Consider the following 24,263-nt stretch of genomic DNA (forward strand, 5'->3'; position numbering starts at 1 on the left):
GCCTGGTTTAGTCTGAGTCTGGCCTGGTTCAGTCTGAGTTCTGGCCTGGTTTAGTTTGAGTTCTGGCCTGGTTTAGTCTGAGTCTGGCCTGGTTTAGTGAGTTCTGGCCTGGTTCAGTCTGAGTCTGGCCTGGTTCAGTCTGAGTCTGGCCTGGTTTAGTCTGGCCTGGTTTGGTCTGAGTCTGGCCTGGTTTAGTGAGTTCTGGCCTGGTTTAGTGAGTTCTGGCCTGGTTTAGTGAGTTCTGGCCTGGTTTAGTGAGTTCTGGCCTGGTTTGGTCTGGCCTGGCTGAATTCTGACCCTCCCCAGCCCAGCCAGGCTCAGGTGAGCATCTGCAGGCCCTGGGCTGTCACAGTGGAGATGGACAAATGACACACACACACTTGAGCAAATACTCTAATAATACTTCTTTTTTTATTATAAATAGTTTAATACTCCTAAAAAGTGTTTACATCAAAACAGGTAATCACATTGAGAAAGGAAGAGCTTGATTTCAGAAGGCATCATTTCAGAGTGCAGAAGCTTATTGCATTTTACTGGTCCAAAGAAATACTGTCAAGTAGTGAAATGTCAAGTACAAACAAATTATTAAGACATTAATACTGCTCAGTAAGGCACACTTCAAATATCCCTTTTGTGTTAATGCTTCAGTTTCCATGCTAACAGCCTTGATTGTTCCTTGCTATGGTAAACTCATATTTTATCAATTTGGTCTTTTTAGAGTTGTTTGGTCTGCAAACCAGGTGAGATATTAACTCAGTGCTTCCTTCCTCCCTCCAGAGAGGGAAAAAGGACAAAATTCTGGTGTGTAGAGGAGCACCATGAAGACACCGAGGTCAGAGAAGAGGAATTGAGGCCCAGATGGGAGGGGTGAAATTTAATTTAATTTTAGGCTGAAATCCTGAGATAAAAAGAACCTTTGCCCTTGAACAGCTCATCCTTCACACAGCACCCCATAAACTGACATGGCCCATGAACACAGCTTGTGGAAAAGGGGGAAAAGGAATGGAGAGAGCCACCAGAGAACTGTTTTCTTGTGGAGAAGTCTCCATAAAATTAACAACAGGGACCTCTCTCCCTGAGTGAAATGAAGGAGGACAATTCTAGAGGTCGTAAACTGACTGAAATTTTAGGTTTTGTCACTTTGCATTGTCAGTAGGTAAAGGAAAGTTGTAGGGGGAAGAGGAATGTTCTCAGGGTTTTAATTTAGTGCTCCTTCTTTTTAGTTACTATCAAAATAAACTATAAAAAATTAAAATACTAGGATATAAAATCAATAAAAAAAACAGGATATAAACTCAATTACAAAAAAACAATAGTATATAAAATCAATAAAAAATAATTTTTTAATACTGTTTTTAAGGTTTGAGCCTGCTTTGCCATTCCCTAATCCTATGTCACAATAAAAGGGTAATTACATTCCAGTGTGTCGTATTCACATTTTTTGAACAGAGATAATTCCCTCTCCCAGAATTTTTCCTGAGGAAGGGAGTGAGAAAGCCCTGAGAGAGAACAGAAAACAATTCTTGTTTCTACCTGCTGCTCCTGTTGTTTGGCACATATGGAATATATTATGGAGATTTTTTTACTGAGAGTGATTTGTTAATTGGACTCTGGTGATGGTTGTTTGGATTGATTGACCAATTGGGGCAAAGCTGTGTGGTGATTGACTGGTCACGGGTTCTTCTAGTTAGTGTGGAGTATTGGTAGTACAGTATAGTGTAACTTAATAATAACATAGCATTGCTTAATAATAATAATATAGCATAGCTTAATAAAGCATTTTACTCAGCCTTCTGAAATCAAGGGGGCAATGCACATTATTCCCACAAGGGGGTTCGTGCTGCCACTAATGATCAGTGGCAGTTAATTTAGCTAATCACTAAGCCCATTACACTAATTTCAGTGCATTAACAGAGAAATCTCAAATGAGTGAACCAAAACCACACAAAATTGGTGTTTTTGTCCAGTTTCAAGCTACAGCTGCCACAGCAAGGAACAGTTCTCTCGTGGCTGCTGCATTCGGGGGCCATGCCAACTTACTGGGGGGGTATTTTTCAGGATGAGCTATTCTAGCATAAAAATAAAAGTTCTTTTAATCCATCTCTGGGATCACAGGGCAGTGTTTTTCACCTTTCTCATCCCTCTCTGTTCAAATTTCTCATTGGACCACAGCTACCGCAACATCTGCTTATTTCAATATTGATGCTTCTCATGGCTGTGGTTAGAATGCTACATCCAGCTATGAATTACAGGGAAAACACAAAGTTTGATCTATCAAATATATCTTCACCATATCCTTACAAAAGGTGACTAAGGCATCTCCTCAATCCCCTCCCACCTACAATTTCCATACTTACTGACCTCAGTGTAATGTTATTTTCTTTATGTGTTTTCACCTTGTCCCTTTTCCTCATCTGGGAGAGAATTTGTGTTTATAGGTTGGTTTGTTCTAAAGCTTTATCACGGCATTTGGAGTGTTGTACAGCATCAAAGGGTTGATGTGCTCCATCACAGAAATGACTCAGCCTGCGTGTCCATGTCCCCAGCAGCACCGTGTGAGTCGTCCTGGTTGCCAGCGCTGCTCTGGCGCCTTCTCCTCATCCAGGGCACTGGTAAAAATAAAAAAAACCAACTTGCTTTTGCTGCTTTTGCCCTTCTGTGCGCAGCACACCTGGCTGAAAGCAGCGAAGCAAAGTCCAGTGTGGGCCGGGCTGAGAGAACCCAGCCCTGAGGATTTGGGAGCTGCTCCCAGTGCTGGCCATGAGGCTGCTGCTGGTGCTGGGACCCTCCTGGTGGCACTGGGACCCTCCTGGTGGCATTGGGACCCTCCTGGTGGCACTGGCACACTCCTGGTGGCACTGGGACACACCTGGTGGCATTGGGACACTCCTGTGGTGGCACTGGGACACACCTGGTGGCATTGGGACACTCCTGGTGGCTGCTCATGGCATTGGGACACACCTGGTGGCACTGGGACACACCTGGTGGCACTGGGACACACCTGGCGGCTGCTCATGGCATTGAGACACTCCTGGTGGCACTGGGACACACCTGGTGGCACTGGGACACACCTGGTGGCACTGGGACCCTCCTGGTGAAGGCCCAGCTGAGGCTGAAGTCTCAGCCCAGCCCCGCACTAACCTGGCTGTGTGGGGCAGGCCAGTAACCGGTCCCCAGGCCAGAGGAAAGAGAGCTTTGCTTGGGCTCTGCTGGTGGTTTTTAAAAATCTGCTTTTCTACAGAAACTGTTCAGCTCCTTTCAGTGGTTTCAATCACACACCCAGCCAGGTGTTTGGCTCTGCCCCACAGGGAACCAACCCCACAGCCCCTGGGCTCTCCCCCAGCTAAAAACCCAATTATGTGTTAAACCATGAGAGGAGATGAGACAGAGTCAGGAGAATCCCAAATCAGAACTCCAAATCTGCCCCATTCTGGCTCTGTCCCCCTCCCAGGTCCCACCTCCAGCTCCCCAGGGCTCCAGGGATGGTTTTCCACACTCACCTCCATATTTATAGAAGAGATATAAGGCTAAAAGCAGCAAACCAAGCGATATAGGCACAACCACAGCCACAGCCACAGCTATGCTGTCCTTGGATGAGATACCTGGAAACGAAAGATCCAGGGGCAACATCCCAAAATAAACCTGGCTCTTCCTGGCATTGGGGCAGAGGGGATTTGGCCTCAAACCCCACCCCGATCCCTCATTCCAGGGGATCTCACTCCAAGCCAGGGCAGAGGCAGCGCTGGACAAGGACGAGCGGCTTGGTGGAGGCAGCAGCAGAATCCCAGAATCCCCAAATCCCTGAATCCCCAAATCCCAGAATCCCAAATCCCTGAATCCCCAAATCCCAGAATCCCAAATCCCTGAATCCCCAAATTCCAGAATCCCACAGTTGTTGGGTGACAAAGGAACTCTGGAGATCTCCCAGCTCTGCCAGGACAGGGTCACCCAGAGCAGGGGACACGGCCAGGTGGGTTAGGGGTGGCTCCAGAGGGGACCCTCCATGGGAAGAGGTTCTCAAACAGGGATGGTTCCTTGGGGTTGGGTTTGTGGCCACCACTCCTTGTCCCATCCCTGGCACCTCTGGGAAGAGCCTGGACATTCCCAGCAAAGGGATTTTGGGAGGAGCTGGAGGGTGCTGGGCTGGGGCTCCCCAATCCCCCTTCCCAGCTGGGCATGGAAAAGCTGCCCCGGGCACTCGGGGACATTTGGGGACAATTGGGGACACTCGGGAATGTGGCTGGACATGGACAGGGTTGGCAGCTTACCTGTGCTGGGAGTGGTGATTGCTGGTGAGAAGAGAGAAAGGGACACGGGTCAGAGCTGCCCTCTGCATCTGAGCCACCGCTCCAGGGAGAGCCAGAGCCTGGAGAGTGGGATCAGCCCAGCCCCAAATCCCAGCTTTTCCTGCTCTCAGGGAATTGGGATCAGCCCAGCCCAACCCCAAATCCCCGCTTTTCCTGCTCTCAGGGGAGCGGGATCAGCCCAGCCCACCTTCCCCCCGCCTGTCCCCAGCTCACCATTTGTTGTTTGACCAGGAAGAAGTGGGAATTCTGGGATGCTGTGGTCAAACCAATGGATGTTCTGAGTTTGATATTGGCACCTGGTGTGGCCAGTGGGGTTTGGACACACCTCCGAGAGCACACAGGGGTTAAAAACCAGAGCTCTGGCCCTGAGAGGCTCTCTTGGGACGTTGAGGAGAAGAGGTCAGATCTCCCTCCCCTGTGCAGCCGCTGCTGCTGGGCAGGGGAGGGGGCAGCCATGCGGTAGCCCCGGGCCTGGACAGAGATGGGGGTGAGAAGGCCCTCGAGGATGGAAGGGTGGAGGAGCCCCAAGAGACATCGGGCAGCCATTCCCCCCCAGGAGAGAGAGAGAGAGAGTTGGCATCTGAATGTGATAGCAGCCGGCCCAGGAGGAGAAGGGGGGAGAAGGGTGCAGCCCGGCCGGAGGGGCAGCGATGTGGGAGTGATGTGGGAGTACCGGAGCTCCGGGATGGACAGAGACTGAAATTTTAAACCCTTTTGCTTACATGATTGGGACCTTGTAAAAAATGCTGATCCTCCTCAGAGCTGGCTAAGAAGGGAGATAAGAGATGAGATGAGACAAAGACCTGGCCTGAAGGACGTGGATTAGTTTAACTGAGTGGGGAGAGATGCTTGGAGTGGCCTTTTGGCTGGACTTTTCTTGTGGCCATGGACTCAGTTTGTTCCTGTGACACAGAGACTGCACTTAGGGGGAGGCAGTGCCTCAGAACCAGGAGGGTTCATCGTGGGGACCCCTCGGCCCCAGGGGGTTGGAAAAAAATGGGGGGGACAGATGTCCCAAAGCAGAGACTGTGCCTTTTTGGAGTGAGACAAGGCATCCTTAAAACAGCCCCAAAAGCAGCTCTGGTCCATGCACAGTGGTGAGAGCACTAAGCGTGGAGGGAAGATGTCACAAGCGGCAAAAGGACTTTCTGGGCGGTGCTGAGTGACATTGGAAGCACACGAGGAGGTTTCAGTGTGTTTCCAGATGAAGCCTATGGAACAAGAAGGACTCCTCTCCACTTCATGGACTCAAGTTTGAGTATTCTAAAGGGTGGTGCCAGGCTGGGCAGTTGGTGATTTGGGAGAATGTATCGGATTGGGAAATTCTGGTGGTGGGGAGGAGGAAAGTGTTTTTTTGTAAGGTTTTCAATTTTTTTTTTTTCCTTATAGTTTTTCCTATTTTTTTTTTTTTGTAGTTTAGGTAATAAAGTTTTCTTTATGTTTAAACTGGAGCCTGTTTTGCTTATTCCTGGTCACATCTCACAGCAGACACCAGGAGAGGGCGTTTTCATGGGGGCACTGGCTCTGTGCCAGGCTCAAACCATGACAGAAAGGAACTCTGGAGATCTCCCAGCTCTGCCAGGATGGGGTCACCCAGAGCAGGGGACACGGCCAGGTGGGTTTGGGGTGGCTCCAGAGGGGACACTCCATGGGAAGAGGTTCTCAAACAGGGATGGTTCCTTGGGGTTGGGTTTGTGGCCACCACTCCTTGTCCCGTCCCTGGCACCTCTGGGAAGAGCCTGGACATTCCCAGCAAAGGGATTTTGGGAGGAGCTGGAGGGTGCTGGGCTGGGGCTCCCCAATCCCCCTTCCCAGCTGGGCATGGAAAAGCTGCCCCAGGCACTCGGGGACAATTGGGGACACTCGGGAATGTGGCTGGACACAGACAGGGGTGGCAGCTTACCTGGTCTGGTAGGGACCATGGTGATTGCTGGTGAGGAGAGAGAAAGGGACATGGGTCAGAGCTTCCCTCTGCATCTGAGCCACCGCTCCAGGGAGAGCCAGAGCCTGGAGAGTGGGATCAGCCCAACCCCAAATCCCAGCTTTTCCTGCTCTCAGGGATCAGGATCAGCTCAACCCATCCCCAACATTGCCGTGTTTCCCAGGGGAGTGGGATCAGCCCATCCCACCTTTCCACGGCCCTCACAGGACACGAGATGAGTCTATCCCAACCCCAACATTCCCATCCCATCCCAACGCCAACATTCCCATGTTCCTCAGAGGATTGGCATCAGCCCACCCCACCTTTCCTCCTTCTGTCCCCAGCTCTCACCGTTGGGGAGCACCCTGGGGGTGGTGACAATGCCAGGGGTGGTGACAACCCTGGGGGTGGTGACGGTTTTGCTCTCAGTTCTGACCACGTTGTCTCCCATGCAGTTCAGCAGCTTCAGCTCCTTCCAGGATGATCTCTTCACCCGCGGCATGGGGCTCTCAAGCAAGCTGGGGTAGATCGGGCACCACCCGCAGAACTCGTGTGAGCAGCTCTGGACCTTGCAAGTGAGCTCTGCCAGATACCCTGCGGGCACAGGGGTGTCACAAACCTCTCTTTCAATGTAACCCCCCCCCCAAAATAGGACTAAAAGCACCTACTGGATTTCTTGAATTTGCATGTTTTTCCATTCTTCTGTGCAGTGTAGTTCCCATCACGTTCTGTCGTAAGTGGGCATACGCAGACCGTGTCTCTGCTCTCATAGACTTTCCAATTATGGTCCAATTTCCATTTACTTAATGCATGACCAACGCAGATTTCAGACTTCACAGTCAGGATGGGTGCGTTTTTATGTTTGAAGAGTGTTCCCTCTTCTGCAGTTTTGTTGATGCACATGCACATGTACTTGTCCGGTAAATTTTTCACGTCCTTGGTGCCACTGGCAGGGAAGAGAAAGTGGGGAGAGAATTTAGGATGAAATCAGTTGAAGGGGGAATGAAGGTCGGTTGGAGGTGGAATGAAGGAATGCTGAGTATAGGCTGGAGGTGGGATGAAGGTAGGCTGACAATGTGATGAAAAGGTGGGATGGAGTTGGGACCAAGCTGGGATGAAGTGGCTGAACCCAGAGGATGAAGCCCATCAGGCCTGGGGGTGTTTGAGGGCTCATGGGGGGCTCATGGAAGGGTCCCTGGGTGAAGGAAGAGCACGAGGGCACCCCCAGGCCGAGCCCCCTGAGCCTCGTGCCAAGGATGGAGCCCGGAGGGGACCTGAGAGGGAAAGGGGAACGAGGATTTGGGGGTGGGAGGGTCAGGAGGGGTCACTGAGCAGGACAGGGAGCTCCTGGTCAGACCTGCAGCTGCTCCTCGGAGAATTTGGGAATCATGGAAAAGTTTGGGTTGGGAGGGACCCAAAACTCTTCTCATTCCACTCCCCTAAAATCCCCAAACCTTCCCCCAGCCCTGCCCAGCCTGGCCCTGGACAATGCCAGGGGTGTGTGGGGCAGCTCCACCACGGCTTCTCCAGGCTGACCACAGGGAAGGGAACTTTAAAACTGTGGACTCGATGCAACAGGGGAGATGGAGAGGGGTTGGTTGCAGGTTTTGGAGGATTCTCCTTGGTTTTCTCACCTTTCACCAGACAGCGGCCCGATTGTGCTGTATGTTTGGGTGATGTTGTAGCACGTCTCTGGAACTGACAAAAACCACAAACCTTCTGTGAGAAACTACACTCGCTTTTAAAATTTTTATGGTTTAGTAAACTTTGACAAAATACAGCAAAGGACTGAATAAGGGAAAATGCAGAGTCATGCAAATGGATGACTTGCATGTCCGGCTGTTTCCTTCGGCAGCATCCGCCTGCCCCGGACCCCGCCCAGACCCCAGCCCCGGCCCCGGCGGTGAATCTGGGCTGCTCCGCGGCCACGCCTGGGGTCCCTCCCTTCTGCACGCTCTATGAACCGCGCCAGGGCGCCCGTCAATCCCAGCAATCGCATCCCGACCGCTCCCCATCACTTCCCGCTCTGCTCTGCCCGTGCCGGGGTGCGGAGCGCGGGGCGCTGCCATTGCCAGTCTGCGCTATGGGCACTCTCCCGTCTGACAGACCCCGTAAATGCTCCCCCTCAGCGGTTCCGGCACCAGACCCGGCTACACCTTGAAGGGCCGAGACTCGGCGCGATGCCCTCCCCTCAGCCCCCGTCTCGCCCTGCGCTCCGGTCCCTCGTAACCACAGCTCCGGCTGCTCAGGAAAACTCTAGGAGCTCAGTTCAAGGCAGCCCTCTCCAAAGAAAAAGAGTTAGATGAAAGGATTGCTCTATTGGTGCTGGGAGCGGGGGGTGGCCGGGGCGGTCGGGCTGGTAGGAGCGGGAGAACAGCCCCGGGCGGTGGCGGACCGGCCGGGCCAGCGGGGATGACCCCGGGCGGTGGCGGAGCGGCCCGGCCAGCGAGGATGACCCCGGGCGGGGGCGGGAGCGGCCCGGCCAGCGAGGATGACCCCGGGCGGGGGCGGGAGACCGGAGGAGCGGCGTGGGGCTGCTGTGGGGAGGGGGCACGGCGAGCGATGGGCGAGTCGGCGGCTGGGCCGCGGCGCGCACTTGCGCGGCTGCCGGCCCGGCGGGGAGGAGCGGCAGTGCCCGAGCACCGGGAAACCGAGCTGGAGCGGCGGCAGCACGGGGTGGATTGGAGAGCTGGGGCGCCCCGTGTCCCGGAACTGCGCTGGAACGCCGGCAGGGAGGAAGAGGGGCAGGGAGGAAGGGAGCCAGGGTAGCGGGGTTCCCGGTGCGGTAATTTACATAAGTAGCCCCGGGTCAGCGACGGGTGTTCTTGGTCCGAGAGCGACGGAAACAGCGGAGATTCAGCATCGGCGGACACAGACGGGTCTTGGGCCATGGCTGTCGCTGTGGGTGGCGGAGAGGGGGACCGAGAGAGCTGGAAGAGGAGCCGCGCTACCTTGGGGGAGCCGCCCTAAAATGGCGCCTCAGGAAACACCGACCGTGGTTTTTGTTGCCTGTGCGCGCGCGCAGTGACGCTGCTGGGCGTGCCCGTAGGGGCGGCAGGGGAACGCGGCCCCCGTGATGGCGGAACCGGGCCGGAAACCGCGGTAGGCGGGGCAGCACGGACTAACGGGAGAGCGGGAGCGGCCCTGGGGTGCAGTGGGGCGGCCGGAACCGGGGGAACGGGTATCGGGACCGTGAGGGCGGCAGGCGGGGCGGCGGGGGTGAGCAAGGCCTCGCAGGTGGGTCTGCACTCACAGCTCCAGAGCGGCTCCACTCTCTGGTGCTCAGCATCACTCGGGGTGTGTGGCAGGGTCCCTCCTCGACAGCTCGAGGGATGCCACGGCAAAATTCCTCCAAGAGCTCCAAGTAGCAGTGGCTGCCCGTGCTCGAGGAATGCCAGGCCATTTCCTCCCAGAGCTCCAGGTAATCGCTGCTTGAGGTTTGCCTCAGCAAAATTACAGAGCTCTGCACAGCAAGGGCATGCCGTGCTCAAAACACCTCTCAGGCAGCCATAACTGAAAGTGACTTTTATTAACTGGCCATGGAGAAGTGTCCCACAGGTGGGGAACTGGCCCTTCAGACACGTTTGGGAGCCAGTCTGTGGGAGAGACGGGGGGGGTAGGACGGTGGGGATGGATGGAGATGAGAGATCTCTGAAGCCAGGGCTTGGAATTTGGGGTTCATTGCAAAGGGCCGGGGTGCAGGGCCCTGCTGGCATTTGGGGTTCATTGCAAAGGGCCCTGCTGGGAGCTGCCAGCCACAGCTGGAGCAGGCCCCAAGGAGGGAGAGAGAGGTGAAGAGAGTGGTAAAGAGAAAGAAGGCAAGAGTGTGGTAAAGAGAGGGCGAGGAAGAGTAAAAGAGAAAAAAAGAGGACAAAAGAGTAAAAGAGAGCGAAGTTCCCATTACAATACCATAAATCTTCTGTGCTGAATATTCTAACTTTCACTAACCAATCTAATACAAGATACAAATCCCATAGCATTTATGTACAGCCTGTAACAATTATTACATTATCGTACCGTGTTACGTTTTAAACCCTAAAAACTCCTCTTTGGACTTTTTCTGGTAAGCTAGTGGGGACTGCTCTTGGACTTGTCTGCAAGCAGAGGGAATTGTTTCATCAAAAGCAGATTACCTTCAGCCAGCCACATCATTGTTGTTCAGGTGTTCAGAAACTAACTGAGGTATCTCAAAGCTTGCTCTCATTTCAATCTTGCTTGTAGTTTCCATTGTCTCAAAATCTTTTGACAGGCAATCATATTTATAATGCTTTCCTGTTTTCATCTTCCCCAATATCTCCACAAGAAACAGTTCTTCCCTGGCTTTTAATTTCCATGAAAGGAGCAAAGACATTTCCATTGTGAGACAGCCGTGGTTGTGCGGTGCTGCCCCGGCCACGAGGATTTTGGCTGGACTGTCTTGGCCTCATGGCCAGTCTGGATTTGGGGGCTGCTCATGGCATTGGGACACTCCTGGTGGAAGGGGCAGCTGAGGCAGAAATCTCGGTGTGGGGCCGAACAGTGACCTGTCCCCAAACCAGAGGAAAGAGAGCTTTTCTTGGACTTTGGTTTTTAAAAGAATCTGCTTTTTCACAGAGACGTGTTCAGCTCCTTTGGTGTGAGTCTTGGAACCCATCCAGGTGTTTGGCTCTTCACACCTTGCCAGCTGATTGGCTCTGCTCCACAGGGAACCAACCCTGCAGCGCCTACGGTCTCTGCGAACTAAAAACCCAACAATCCATTAAACCATGAGGGAAGATGAGACAGAGTCAGGAGAACCAAAATCAGCCCCAAATCCACCCCAAATCAGCCTCAGATCCACCCCAAACCACCCGCACTCTGGCTCTGTCCCTCTCCCAGGTCCCACCTGCTGCTGCCCAGGGCTCCAGGGATGGTTTTCCACACTCACATTTATATTTACGGTAGGACACGAGGAAAATCGATAAAAGCAACGCGGCTTCAACCCCGGCTACGACGCCGACGCCGATCCTGATCCAGCTGCCAGAGTGGGCACCTGGAAAGAGAAGATCCAGGGGCAACAATGCAAAATAAACCTGGCTCTTCCTGGCATTGGGGCAGAGGGGATTTGGCCTCAAACCCCACCCTGATCCCTCATTCCAGGGGATCTCACTCCAAGCCAGGGCAGAGGCGGCGCTGGATGAGGACGAGCGGCTTGGTGGAGGCAGCAGCAGGAGAATCCCCAAATTCCCAAACCCCAGAATCCCCAAATCCCAGAATCCCCAATCCTCGAATCCTCAAACCCCAGAATCCCACAGTTGTTGGGTGACAAAGGAACTCTGGAGATCTCCCCGCTCTGCCAGGACGGGGTCACCCAGAGCAGGGGACACGGCCAGGTGGGTTAGCGGTGGCTCCAGAGGGGACACTCCATGGGAAGAGGTTCTCAAACAGGGATGGTTCCTTGGGGTTGGGTTTGTGGCCACCACTCCTTGTCCCGTCCCTGGCACCTCTGGGAAGAGCCTGGACATTCCCAGCAAAGGGATTTTGGGAGGAGCTGGAGGGTGCTGGGCTGGGGCTCCCCAATCCCCCTTCCCAGCTGGGCATGGAAAAGCTGCCCCAGGCACTCGGGGACATCTGGGGACATTTGGGGACACTCGGGAATGTGGCTGGACATGGACAGGGGTGGCAGCTTACCTGTGCTGGGAGTGGTGATTGCTGGTGAGGAGAGAGAAAGGGACACGGGTCAGAGCTGCCCTCTGCATCTGAGCCACCGCTCCAGGGAGAGCCAGAGCCTGGAGAGCGGGATCAGCCCAACCCCAAATCCCAGCTTTTCCTGCCCATCCCAACATTCCCATGTTCCTCAGGGGAGTGGCATCAGCCCATCCCACCTTTCCCTTCACCTTTCCACGGCCCTCACAGGAAGCGAGATCAGTCCATCCCAACCCCAACCCTCTCATGTTCCTCAGGGGATCAGGATGAGTCCATCCCAACCCCAAATCCCAGCTTTTCCTGCTCTCAGGGATCAGGATCAGCCCACCCCACCTTTCCCCACCTGTCCCCAGCTCTCACCTGCACAGAGCACCCTGGGGGTGGTGACGACGATGTCCCTGCTGCTGACGGGGTTCCGTGCCGTGCACGTCACCGGCTCCAGCCCATCCTGGGATGTTTCATTCACCTCCTGCATGGGGCTCTCAGCCCTCGGCTGAGCCAAGGTGGAGGAGATGCTCTGGAAGCATTCCTTACTGCCGGTGTCTCCGGGTGTGGAGCAGCGCAGGCAGCAGCTGCAGCTCCCGTCCGAGCAATTCTGCGCCTCGCAGGTCACCGTGAGCTCTGCCAGCTTCCCTAGGGGAACAGGGGTGTCACAAACCTCTCTTTTAGTGTAAACCCCCCCAAAACAGCGCTAAAAGCACCTACTGAACACCTGCAGGGTGAAGGTGGATGTTTTTCTATTGATGTTCACAGAGTAGATGCCGGCATCCTCCATTGTCAGCCGGCGGATGCTGAGCGCGTGCCCGTTCTCGCGGACGGCAAAACGGGTTTTGAATTTGTCTTCGAAAAATATGAGGCGAGGAGGGGTCCTGAACACCACGGTCACGATGGGATCGCTCCCAAAGCTCCAGAGGGCCACGTTTCTGTCGGGGTTGTGGCTGCGGAAGGTCACAGAGCCGCTCATGGCACCGATCAGCTCCGTGGTGTCGCTGGCGCTCACTGAGGAGAGAAAATGGGGAGAGAACTTGGGATGAGGATGGGATGAGGATGGGATGAGGGTGGGATGAGGGTGGGATGAGGGTGGGATGAAGTGGCTGAACCCAGAGGATGAAGCCCATCAGGGCTGGGGGTGTTTGAGGGCTCATGGGGGGCTCATGGAAGGGTCCCTGGGCAAAGGAAGAGCACGAGGCCACCCCCAGGCTGAGCCCCCTGAGCCTCATGCCCAGGACGGAGCCTGGAGAGGAACTGAAAGGGAAAGGAGAACGAGGAGCTGGAGACAGCCTGGCCCTGGACACTGCCAGGGGTGCGTGGGGCAGCTCCACCACGGCTTCTCCAGGCTGACCACTCCCTGTGGGAAGGGAACTTTGGAATGGTGGACTGGCTCCAACAGTTCCATGAGCTTCTCATGTTGGGGGCACCAGACCTGGTGGGATCTGGAGATTGCATGTGGGATCTCACCATTCCAGGTGGACTCTCACCATTCCAGGTGGGATCTCACCATTCCAGGTAGGATCTCACCATTCCAGGTGGACTCTCACCATTCCAGGTGGACTCTCACCATTCCAGGTGGACTCTCACCATTCCAGGTGGGATCTCACCATTCCAGGTGGGATCTCACCATTCCAGGTAGGATCTCACCATTCCAGGTGGGATCTCACCATTCCAGGTGGGATCTCACCATTCCAGGTGGGATCTCACCATTCCAGATGGGATCTCACCATTCCAGGTGGGATCTCACCATTCCAGGTGGGATCTCACCATTCCAGGTGGGATCTCACCATTCCAGGTGGGATCTCACCATTCCAGGTGGACTCTCACCATTCCAGGTGGGATCTCACCATTCCAGGTAGGATCTCACCATTCCAGGTGGGATCTCACCATTCCAGGTGGGATCTCACCATTCCAGGTGGACTCTCACCATTCCAGGTGGGATCTCACCATTCCAGGTGGGATCTCACCATTCCAGGTGGACTCTCACCATTCCAGGTGGGATCTCACCATTCCAGGTGGGATCTCACCATTCCAGGTAGGATCTCACCATTCCAGCAATGAGAACCCTCCACACTCCTTTGGCTGCAGCCCAGGACAAGGTCCAGGATCCCTCTGGACCCATCCCTTCCCTCCAGTGACCACACCATGCCCTTGGCTCACCAATTTAAGGAGGAAGGAGTTGTTTTTGTTATTTTAACAACTTCCCATTTCCAGTTAACTGTGTCACACAATTTATACTGGGCATGGAGTTCTCCTTCCCAGTTTTTCTAACCAGGAACTGATCCTGGCCCAGCCCCAAGGTGGGCCTTGCAATTTCTGACTCCCTCAGCCTCAGCCAGCCCTGGGACACAAACAATTGAGCACATCACAGGAAAAAGCTGCAGGAGAAGATAAATGCACAGGAAATTTGCTGAATACTGCAGCCACAAGGTGGTTCATGTGATAAACCTCCCCAGAGGCTGTGGGGAAGGGCTGGGGCTGAACCTTGACTGATTCATTTCCCTCTTTTCAGCCAGAAAACACCTCAGGATGAGACCTACAAAAATCAGGAGGCAACGTGGAGAGGAGCAGGAGCTGAAGGCAGAGCAGGATGTCTGGAGAACATCAGGAGCAGAGGCTGGAGCAGAGATGAACACAGAGATGGACCCCAGCCCTCCACCAGCAGGTTTCCATGCCAGCCCTGGATCCCAACACTGGGCACAAATCCACCCCGTGGAGCTGCTCTGGCGCTCCAACACAGCCCTCGACCCCCAAAACCCAAAACCAGCCCAAGATCTCCTTCCCAAGGGACAAGGAACACCCAGCACTCACTGGTTTGGTGGAGGACGATGAAGATGGTGAGACGAGCAATCCAAAATATGTCCATGGATGTCCAGAAACAGAGAGGATTTGGGGCATCAGCACCCAAAAATGAGCACCAAAAAGAGGAAGAAGAAAAGTGCCTGGGTGGAGAGGAGGTGGCTTTAGACGTGGTTTGTGACAAAAATGGAGCAACAAGGAAGAGTAATTCATACTCACACAGAAATTTGTTGTGTTTAAAAAAACCCCACTCTGTTTTCAAGGGAAAAGGAGGAAACCCGAGGTGTTTAAAACAGAGCCCAACCCCATTCCCAAGGAAAGATGAGGGTGGGACCAAGAGTGTCACCGTGGCCGTGTGTGACAAATGGCTCAGGGGCTGGAGAGCGTCATCCCAGAGAATGTCATGGTGCCCATGGAATTGGTGCCCATGGAATTGGGGCCTCCAGGGCATCCCTGGGGACCGAGGCTGAGCCCAAATCATGGAATGGTTTGGGTGGGAAGGGGCCTTAAAGCTCCCACCAGCCCAGGCTGCTCCAAGCCCTGTCCAGCCTGGCCTTGGAAACTTCCAGGGATGGGGAATGCATGGAACCACCTGGGCCAGGGAAGGATTGATCCCTAAAATCCCATCTAAAATCCCTAAAATTCCCTTCCATGGAATCCTGGAATGGTTTAGGGTGGAAAGGAACCTGAAATCCCAAAAAAATCCCACCCCAGTTCCATGGGCAGGGTCCTTCCCCTATCCCAGGTGGTTCCAGCCTGGCCTTGGACACTCCCAGGGATGAAAATCCACGGAATAACCTGGGCCAGGCCCTCACAGGGAACAATTCTACTCCAAATCCAACCCAAATTCCCCCCCTGACCCCACTCCCCCTCATCTGGGCCCTCATCCCTTGGGAAAATTCTCCCTCCATTTTTCCTGAAGCCCCTTCAGGTCCTGCCAGGCCACAGCGAGGTCCCCCCACAACTTCTCCTCTCTGCTCTGAGATCTCCCTGCCCGGGGGTCGCTGCTGCGGCAATTCGGGAATTGCAGGAAAAGCCGAGGCGGCGAGAGGGGCTCGGGGGGGATGGAGAGGGGCTGGCTGCGGGTTTTGGGGGTTTCTCCTCACTTCTCTCACCTCGCACCGGCCAGCAGTGTCATGGTGGTCCCTCCTCTTATGCCGCTCTTCTTCCACGTTCCTGGAAGCGACAAGAACCACAAACCCTCTGTGAGAAACTACGCCCGCTTTCAAAATTATAAAGGTTTAGTAAACTTGCACAAAAAACAACAAGGGACTGAATAAGGGGAAAGCGCAGAGCCAAGGGAATTAATTACTCGTGTAATTAATTTGGCTGGTTTTCTCCGGCATCCGCCTGCCCCGGACCCCAGCCCCGGCCCCGGCGGTGAATCTGGCTGGTCCGCGGCCACGCCTGGGATCCTTCCCTTCTGCAGGCTCTATGAACCGCTCCCCCGTCGGATACACCCCGTAAATGCCCCCCTCTGGCGGTTCCGGACCGGCCCAGGTCCCGCCATCGGAGGGCCGAGACTCGGCGCGATTCCCTCCCCTCAGCGCTCTCCCCTCAGGCCCCGTCCCGCCCTCAGCTCCGATTCCTCGTAACCACAGCTCCGGCTGCTCAGGTTAACCCTCTAGGAGCTCAGTTCAAAGGCAGCCCTCTCCAAATTCTTTCTCAAAACACGGGAGAAAGGCTATTGAATATAATAAAGAAAAAGAGTTAGATGAAGGGATTAGTCTATTGGTGCCGGGGCGGGCGGCGGTGGGAGAGCGCCCCCAGGCGGTGCCCGAGGAGCGGCGTGGGGCTGCTGCGGAGGGGCCACGGCGAGCGGTGGGCTTGAAATGGAGATTTTTGGAGTTCACTTGAATTAGCATTATGAATTAAGCATTTAAAGTTTAGCCTGTAGAAGTATGTGTTGAACTTTAGCCTTTTAACTTAAGAAACCTCTTAAGTTTCTATGCATTTTCCTATGCCCTTTTACCCCACGGTAAAAAGGGCATAGGAAAATGCAAAATTCCTAAATTTCTTGCATGAAGAACAATACCAGAGAAGACCAAGAGATACAAAAAGCCCGGATAAAGGATCTCCTCTGTCTCCAAGCTAACCAAGGCCGACAGACTACTCAGGTAAGCACCAAGGGACCAAAGTGCAAGTGCAAAGGAGAAAAGTTCCGAAGTTCAGTCCTGAGGAAGACCACAACCTTCAGCGTCAGAGACCCCCAGAGACCCCCACAGCAAACAACGCCCTTCCAGAAGGGCGTGGATCTGATTACCATGCAAGGACAGGCGGGGCCAGGGGTTGAATATGCATAGTAAAATTATGCAACGTATTGCATATGGAAGGCCTTTGTGAATAAAGATGAGGGACAGCCCGAGGCTCAGGCCACAGATTTTCACGAGACCTCTCCTAATTGTGCCGGGCGCTGACACACATACCCACTTCATAACTATATCTGCTTGTGGAGTTGGTTTATTCCGTGTATCGCTTCATGCTCTATCAGTTGGGAGCTCGGTGGCTGCCGGCCCGGCGGGGAGGAGCGGCAGTGCCCGAGCACCGGGAGACCGAGCTGGAGCGGCGGCAGCACGGGGTGGATTGGCGAGCTGGGGCGCCCCGTGTCCCAGAACTGCGCTGGAACGCCGGCAGGGAGGAAGAGGGGCAGGGAGGAAGAGGGGCAGGGAGGCAGGGAGGAAGGGGAGCGGGGTTCCCATACGGTAACTTACACAAGCGGTGATAGCACCCCGATTGGCCTTTTCAGTACGGCGGCGAAGACGCAGCAGCGACGGACGCAGACGGGTCTCGGGTCATGACCGGCGCCGTGTCGGTGTCGGTGTCGCTGGAACAAAGGGAGCCTTGCGGGAGAGGCCCGGTAATGGCGGCCTTGGCCGGAAAAGGCGCAGCTGCACTGGGGCCACTCTCGGTGATCGGTTTGGGCGGGCCCGTAGGGGCGGAGCGCGGCCGGGAGCGGCGTTAACGGCCCAGATGTTCCGGAGGGCCCCGGGGAGTTCCTGTGCTTCCCCCCCGTCTTCCTCTGTGTCCCAGCTCCGTGCCTCAGTTTCCCTCTCTAACCCGTTCTCTTTTTCTAGCCCGGCCTGGGATCCCCCATTCTCGTGTCCCCACCCTGCACCCCCCGGTCCGAAGTGCCAAAGTGTCCCCGTGTCCATCTCGGGGCTCCCAAAATTCATCCCGGGGATCCCAAAATTCATCCCAGAGTCCCAAAATCCATTCCAGGGGTCCTAAAATCCATCCTGGGAATCCCAAAATCCATCCCGGGGATCCCAAAATTCATCCCAGAGTCCCAAAATCCATCCTGGGAATCCCAAAATCCATCCTGGGGGGATCCCAAAATCCATCCCGGGGATCCCAAAATTCATCCCAGAGTCCCAAAATCCATTCGAGGGGTCCTAAAATCCATTCCAGGGCTCCCAAAATCCATTCCAGGGTCCCAAAATCCATCCTGGGAATCCCAAAATCCATCCTGGGGATCCCAAAATTCATCCCAGAGTCCCAAAATCCATTCCAGGAGTCCTAAAATCCATCCTGGGGGTCCCAAAATCCATCCTGGGAATCCTAAAATCCATCCTGGGGGTTCCAAAATCCATCCTGGGAATCCTAAAATCCATCCCGGGGATCCCAAAATCCATCCTGGGCTCCCAAAATCCATCCCTGTCCCCCCCCTGCCCCCGGGGGCTCTTTGTACACAGAATTTCCCAATTTTTGGGTCTTTTATTTAGCAAAGAAAACTCCTTTTGTAGCAAATCTGGTCCCTGTCACCCCCAAATTGGGGACACCGAAATTTGTGTCCCCGTGTCCTGGAGGATTTTTGGGGGCCCACCCTAATTTGCCACCCTGGTAAATGATTCTTCTCTTAATTAAAACATTGTTACAAAAGGCCGAAGTTTTAATTAATTTTATTTTTAAGCCTTTCTCCAAAAATTGGGGGATCCTCACCCCTCCCACACTCTGCCATCAGCCCCGAGCTCAAACCCGATGGAAAAGAGGGAAAAAATGGGGAAAATCCTTAAATTTGTGCAAAAAAACCCCATTTCCACCCACCCCCACCCCAAGCCAGAAATTGGGATCCAAAATCCTCAAATTGGGGCTGAAATTGTCCAAATTTGGACCAAACCCGACCGATCCAAATCCCCAAAGTTGTGCCTGAAAGATGGAAATGAAATCCTGCAGATGGGGCTGAAAGGCCAAAAATGGGATTAAATTCAGCGATTTTGGGGCTGGATCCAGGAATTCCACTGGAATTCTGTAAATTGGGATCAGAATTCCAAACACAGAAATTTGGCCCAAAATCCTGGAAACTGGGACCAAACCCCACAATTCTGGACTGAAATTGGACCTAAAATCTTGATTTTTTTTTTTTTCCACTGGGCTGAAATCCTAGAAATTTTACTGAAATTCCCAAATTTGGGCAGGAAATAAAAACCTGGGTGTGAAATCCTGAAAACTGGGAGTGGAACTCAATGGTTTGGGCTGAAATGCTGAAATTTCTGGAATTTTGGGCTGAATTCCTGGAACTTTTGGGGCTGAAATCCTGGATTTTTGGGGCTGAAATGTGGGAATTTTGGGCTGAAATAATGGATTTTTGGGGCTGAAACACTGCAATTTTGGGCTAAAATCCTGAAATTTCAGGCTGAAATCCTGAATTCTTCTTCCTGTAATCCTGGAACTTTTGGGGCTGGAACCCTGTATTTTTTTTTTTTTTTTTTTCTGAAATCCTGGAATTTCGGGCTGAAATAATGGATTTTTGGGCTGAAATGCTGATATTTTGGGCTGGAATAATGGATTTTTGGGCTGAAATAACGGATTTTTGGGCTGAAATGCTGCAATTTCAGGCTGAAATAACACATTTTTGAGCTGAAATGCTGTAATTTTGGGCTGAAATAACAGATTTTTGTGTTGAAACGCTGCAATTTCAGGCTGAAATAACACATTTTTGGGGTGAAATAACAGATTTTTGGGCTGAAGTAACAGACTTTTGGGCTGAAATAATGGAATTTTGGGCTGAAACGCTGCAATTTCTAGCTAAAATAACACATTTTTGGGCTGAAATGCTGGAATTTTGGGCTGAAATAACACATTTTTGGGCTGAAATAACGGATTTTTGGGCTGAAATGCTGATATTTCGGGCTGAAATAACAGATTTTTGGGCTGAATTCCTGGAACTTTTGGGGCTTAAATCCTGGATTTTTGGGGCTGAAATGTGGGAATTTTGGGCTGAAATAAAGGATTTTTGTGCTGAAACGCTGCAATTTGAGGCTGAAATAACGGATTTTTGGGCTGAAACGCTGCAATTTCTGGAATTTTGGGCTGAAATAACGGATTTTTGGGCTGAAATGCTGATATTTTGGGCTGAAATAATGGAATTTTGGGCTGAAATGCTGCAATTTTGGGCTGAAATAAGGGATTTTCGGGCTGAAGTAACAGATTTTCGGGCTGAAATAACGGATTTTTGAGCTGAAATGCTGATATTTCAGGCTGGAATAATGGATTTTTGGGGCTGAAATGCTGCAATTTCGGGTTGAAATGCTGATATTTCGGGCTGAAGTAACGGATTTTCGGGGATTTTTGGGCTGAAACGCTGCAATTTTTGGCTGAATTGCTGCAATTTCTGCAATTTTCGGGCTGAAATTACGGATTTTTGGGCTGAAATGTAACGGATTTTTGGGCTGAAATAACGGATTTTTGGGCTGAAATGTTGCAATTTCAGTCCCCCCCCCCCTCCCCAGTGCCGCCCCCTCCCCAATTTTTCCCCCTCCCCAATCCCCTCCCGGCCGGGCAGGGAAGAGGCGCAGGCGGGTTCGTTGGAGCCGTGTATTGTCGGGAAGCCAATCCAGAATAAAAACAGTGCAAATACAGGACCGGGGCTGAGGCCCCGCCGGGGGTCCCGGTGCCGCCCCGTGTGAAAGGCACAGAATTGGGGGGTGGAGCCCCCCGGCCCCCCCTCCTTGCACGGTTCATGTCACACACACGAGGGCACACGACACGGACGTGACACTTCCACAACACCAGGCGGGTCCTTGGCCGCTTTTTCCGTCGTTTTTTACCTTTTTTTCCTTTTTTTTTTTGTTTTCTACACAATGTACAGGTTTGTTGTTGTTTTTTTTTTTTTTTTTTTCCCTCGTCTTTTTTTTTTTTTTTTTTTAACCTTTTTTTGTCTCTTTTTTTTTGCCTTTTTTTTGCTTTTTTTTTTAATGTGTCAAGAAACAGCTCAAGTTTTATATACACGGATGAGTCCTGGTTATATCGGCAGCGAGAGCGGAAGCAAACGGGGGGTGGGATTGGGGGAATTCGGGAATTGGGGGGAATTCGGGGGTGGGAAATGGGAAATGCCTTTGGAGGAACCAAAAAAAAATAAAAAACAAACCCCCCCCCACCTCCCCCAAAACAGAAAAACCCCAAAAAAGCATTTTCACAAGCGGATCTACCCCTAGCCGGAAAAAAAGCGGGAAAAATCCTCAAAAGTTTGGAGCTGGGAGGGGAAGGGGGGAATAAAAAAAGGGAATTTTCTGGGATATCACAGCCCTGGGGGCAGCAGGACAGGGGGGGAAAAGGGGGGCAAGCCAAAAATAATAATAATTATAATAATAATAATAATAAAAATAGGGATAAACCTATGCTGGGGGGGTGGTGGGGAGGGGGCTGGACATGGATCCAAATTCCCCCCTGGAATTCCGGGATTGGGGATCCCAGGAGGGGTTTGGGGGCATTTTGGGGGGGTGGGAACTGCTCAGGAGCCCAGGAAAGGATTTGGGGCCTTTTTGGGATTGGGAATTTCCCCCCCCTGCCAATCCTGGGAATCACTTTTGGGATTTGGGGTCAATTTTGGGGGGTGGGAACAGCCCAGGACCCCCCAAAAAGGGATTTGGGGTCGATTTTGAGGGGTGGGATCTGCCCAGGACCCCCCAAAATGGGATTTGGGGTCGATTTTGAGGGGTGGGAACAGCCCAGGACCCCCCAAAAAGGGATTTGGGGTCGATTTTGGGGGGTGGGATCTGCCCAGGACCCCCCAAAAAGGGATTTGGGGTTGATTTTGGGGGGTGGGATCTGCCCAGGACCCCCCAAAAAGGGATTTGGGGTTGATTTTGGGGGGTGGGAACTGCCCAGGACCCCCCAAAAAGGGATTTGGGGTCGATTTTGGGGGGTGGGAACTGCCCAGGACCCCCCAAAAAGGGATTTGGGGTCGATTTTGGGGGGTGGGATCGGCCCAGGATCATTTTTGGGGAGGGGGGAACTGCCCGCAGCCCCCGGGGCTGAGACCCCCAAGGGGGGGGGGTGACAGCGCTGCCCCCCCCCCCAAATTTCATTTATAGCACCAAGAGTTTGACCCCCCCCCCCCCCCCCCCACTATTGCACTTGGGTTTGGGATTTTTTTCCAGGTTTTCACCATTTTTTAGGGGTGAAAATCCCTTTTTTTTTTTTTTTAGGGTTTTTTAAATTTGTTTTTCTCAGCCCTGGGGGGGGGCAGTGGCACTTGGGGGGTGGAGAGGGAATGACCCCCCCCCCCCTTTAAAAAGTAACAGAAATCCCTAAAAATAACCCAAAAATTCAGGTTTTAGCCCCAAAAACCCCATTTGTCAAAGTGCTCCCGGGGTGAGAAATTTGGGGAGGGAATTGGAAAATTGGGGGAAAATGGGAAAAGGAAAAAAATGGAAAAATGGGGAGGGGGGGGGGGGGGGAACAGCTGGAAATGATCAAAGCCAACAGAAACACCCCAAAATTCTGAATATAAAACCCCATTAAAACCCCCCCAAAAATCAGAATAAACCCCATTTTTCCTTTGCTTCTGGGGGGTCCCGGGGGGGATTTTGGGGGGTCCAACCCCCCCCAGGTAAGTGCTCATTGAATGTGGGGAGGGGGCTGGACAGGGGGGACCCCTCCTCCAATTCAGGGTGGGGTTGGGGTCCCCCCTAAAATTTATGGGGGGGGGTCCCTCCCTTTAAATCAGGGGTTGGGACCCTCCTGGTTTTGGGGTTCCCCAGGTTTGGGGGGATTTTGGGGGGGGTTTGGGGGATTTGGGACCCCCCCAATTGGGGGAATTGCACGAGAGGAGCGGGAAAGGCTCAGAGTCAGGGAAAAAGGGGAATTGGGACCAAAATTCACCAAAGCCACGGGAACTCGGGCCGGGGGAGCTCGGCAGGGCTCAAGTGCAAATCGAGATTTTCCTCGCGGCTCATTCCGGGCTGGGGGCTCCCCTCGACCCCCCCGGGCACCCCCGGGCACAGGGGGGCACCAGAGACCCCTCCCCACCATTGGGTGCCAGCCCTGTCACCCCCGGGGTGGCACTCAGGGACCCCAGGGTGACACTCAGGGACCCCAGGGAGCCCAGGGGGACCCCAGAGTGGCACAGGGGGACCCCAGGGTGGCACTCGGGGACCCCAAGGTGGCACAGAGAGACCCCAGGGTGGCACAGAGGGACCCCAGGGTGGCACTCAGGGACCCCAGGGTGGCACTCAGGGATCCCAGGGTGGCACAGAGAGATCCCAGGGTGGCACAGAGGGATCCCAGGGTGGCACTCAGGGACCCCAGGGTGGCACTCAGGGACCCCAGGGTGGCACACAGGGACCCTAGGGTGGCACACAGGGACTCCAGGGTGGCACTCAGGGACCCCAGGGTGGCACACAGGGACCCCAGGGTGGCACTCAGGTGACAATGGTGACCCCCAGTGCCACCCCCTGGGGACAGGGGGCACATCAGAGACCCCTCCCCACCATGGGTGCCACCGCTGTCACCCCCGGGGTGGCACAGAGAGACCCCAGGGTGGCACAGAGGGATCCCAGGGTGGCACTCAGGGACCCCAGGGTGGCACACAGGGACCCTAGGGTGGCACACAGGGACTCCAGGGTGGCACTCAGGGACCCCAGGGTGGCACAGAGGGACCCCAGGGTGGCACTCAGGTGACAATGGTGACCCCCAGTGCCACCCCCTGGGGACAGGGGGACACCAGAGACCCCTCCCCACCATTGCGTGCCACCCCTGTCACCCCCGGGGTGGCACAGAGAGACCCCAGGGTGGCACAGAGGGACCCAGGGTGGCACACAGGGACCCCAGGGGGGCACAGAGGGATCCCAGGATGGCACTCAGGGACCCAAGGGTGGCACTCAGGTGACAATGGTGACCCCCAGTGCCACCCCCTGGGGACAGAGGGCACATCAGAGACCCCTCCCCACCATGGGTGCCACCCCTGTCACCCCCGGGGTGGCACAGAGGGACCCCAGGGTGGCACTCAGGGACCGTAGGGTGACACAGAGAGACCCCAGGGTGGCACTCAGGGACCCGAGGGTGGCACAGAGGGACCCCAGGGTGGCACTCAGGGACCCGAGGGTGGCACAGAGAGACCCCAGGGTGACACTCAGGGACCCCAGGGTGGCACTCAGAGACCCCCTCGCTGTCCCTGGGGGGACACACTGGTGACACAGGTGCCATTGGTGACCCCGGTGCCACCCCCGGGTGCCAGAGGGGCCAGGGAGGGGTGAGAGCGGCTCTGGAGCCTGCAGGGCTTGGGGGACAGATGTGGGGACAGATGTGGGGACAGATGTGGGGACAGATGTGGGGACAGATGTGGGGACAGATGTGGGGAC

At 54.1% G+C, this 24,263-nt stretch overlaps 2 protein-coding genes and 3 long non-coding RNA genes across 15 annotated transcripts; 3 read left to right on the plus strand and 2 right to left on the minus strand.

Moving 5' to 3' along the window:
• Positions 1-4: 4 nt before the first annotated feature.
• Positions 5-943, plus strand: LOC141725684 (uncharacterized). The gene is made up of 2 exons (XR_012577371.1): positions 5-179; positions 240-943. It is a non-coding gene; the product is annotated as an uncharacterized LOC141725684 (long non-coding RNA).
• Positions 390-9,254, minus strand: LOC141725681 (uncharacterized). Of its 5 annotated transcripts, XM_074529699.1 has the most exons (8): positions 9,023-9,251; positions 7,863-7,926; positions 6,897-7,174; positions 6,580-6,822; positions 6,211-6,237; positions 4,269-4,289; positions 3,501-3,602; positions 390-2,609 (listed from the first exon to the last, which is right to left on the minus strand). In XM_074529699.1, the coding sequence occupies exons 1-8, from the start codon at positions 9,117-9,119 to the stop codon at positions 2,509-2,511; spliced, it is 933 nt and encodes a 310-aa protein (XP_074385800.1). In that variant the 5' UTR covers positions 9,120-9,251; the 3' UTR covers positions 390-2,508. The 5 variants fall into 5 exon arrangements, with proteins under 5 accessions (XP_074385800.1, XP_074385803.1, XP_074385802.1 ...); XM_074529702.1 differs by lacking the exon at positions 6,211-6,237 and having other exon boundaries at positions 9,023-9,252; XM_074529701.1 differs by lacking the exon at positions 4,269-4,289 and having other exon boundaries at positions 9,023-9,252.
• A 19-nt stretch (positions 9,255-9,273) lies between these two features.
• On the plus strand, positions 9,274-12,727 carry LOC141725683 (uncharacterized). Its single transcript, XR_012577370.1, has 2 exons — positions 9,274-9,330; positions 11,086-12,727. It is a non-coding gene; the product is annotated as an uncharacterized LOC141725683 (long non-coding RNA).
• LOC141725680 (SLAM family member 5-like) lies at positions 9,893-17,617 on the minus strand. Of its 6 annotated transcripts, none has more exons than XM_074529694.1 (9): positions 17,394-17,617; positions 15,798-15,858; positions 14,695-14,825; positions 14,420-14,500; positions 12,598-12,891; positions 12,253-12,525; positions 11,878-11,898; positions 11,135-11,239; positions 9,893-10,947 (listed from the first exon to the last, which is right to left on the minus strand). In XM_074529694.1, the coding sequence occupies exons 2-9, from the start codon at positions 15,818-15,820 to the stop codon at positions 10,652-10,654; spliced, it is 1,224 nt and encodes a 407-aa protein (XP_074385795.1). In that variant the 5' UTR covers positions 15,821-15,858; positions 17,394-17,617; the 3' UTR covers positions 9,893-10,651. The 6 variants fall into 6 exon arrangements, with proteins under 6 accessions (XP_074385795.1, XP_074385794.1, XP_074385792.1 ...); XM_074529693.1 differs by lacking the exon at positions 17,394-17,617 and adding an exon at positions 15,995-16,119 and having other exon boundaries at positions 14,424-14,477; XM_074529691.1 differs by lacking the exon at positions 17,394-17,617 and adding an exon at positions 15,995-16,119.
• On the plus strand, positions 12,947-17,338 carry LOC113460678 (uncharacterized). Of its 2 annotated transcripts, XR_012577368.1 has the most exons (5): positions 12,947-13,898; positions 13,939-14,313; positions 14,396-14,548; positions 14,671-16,581; positions 16,710-17,338. It is a non-coding gene; the product is annotated as an uncharacterized LOC113460678 (long non-coding RNA). The 2 variants fall into 2 exon arrangements; XR_012577367.1 differs by having other exon boundaries at positions 12,947-14,313.
• Positions 17,618-24,263: the final 6,646 nt, after the last annotated feature.

Source organism: Zonotrichia albicollis, chromosome 30, assembly GCF_047830755.1.
Source record: "Zonotrichia albicollis isolate bZonAlb1 chromosome 30, bZonAlb1.hap1, whole genome shotgun sequence".
Classification (NCBI taxonomy): Eukaryota; Metazoa; Chordata; class Aves; order Passeriformes; family Passerellidae; genus Zonotrichia; species Zonotrichia albicollis.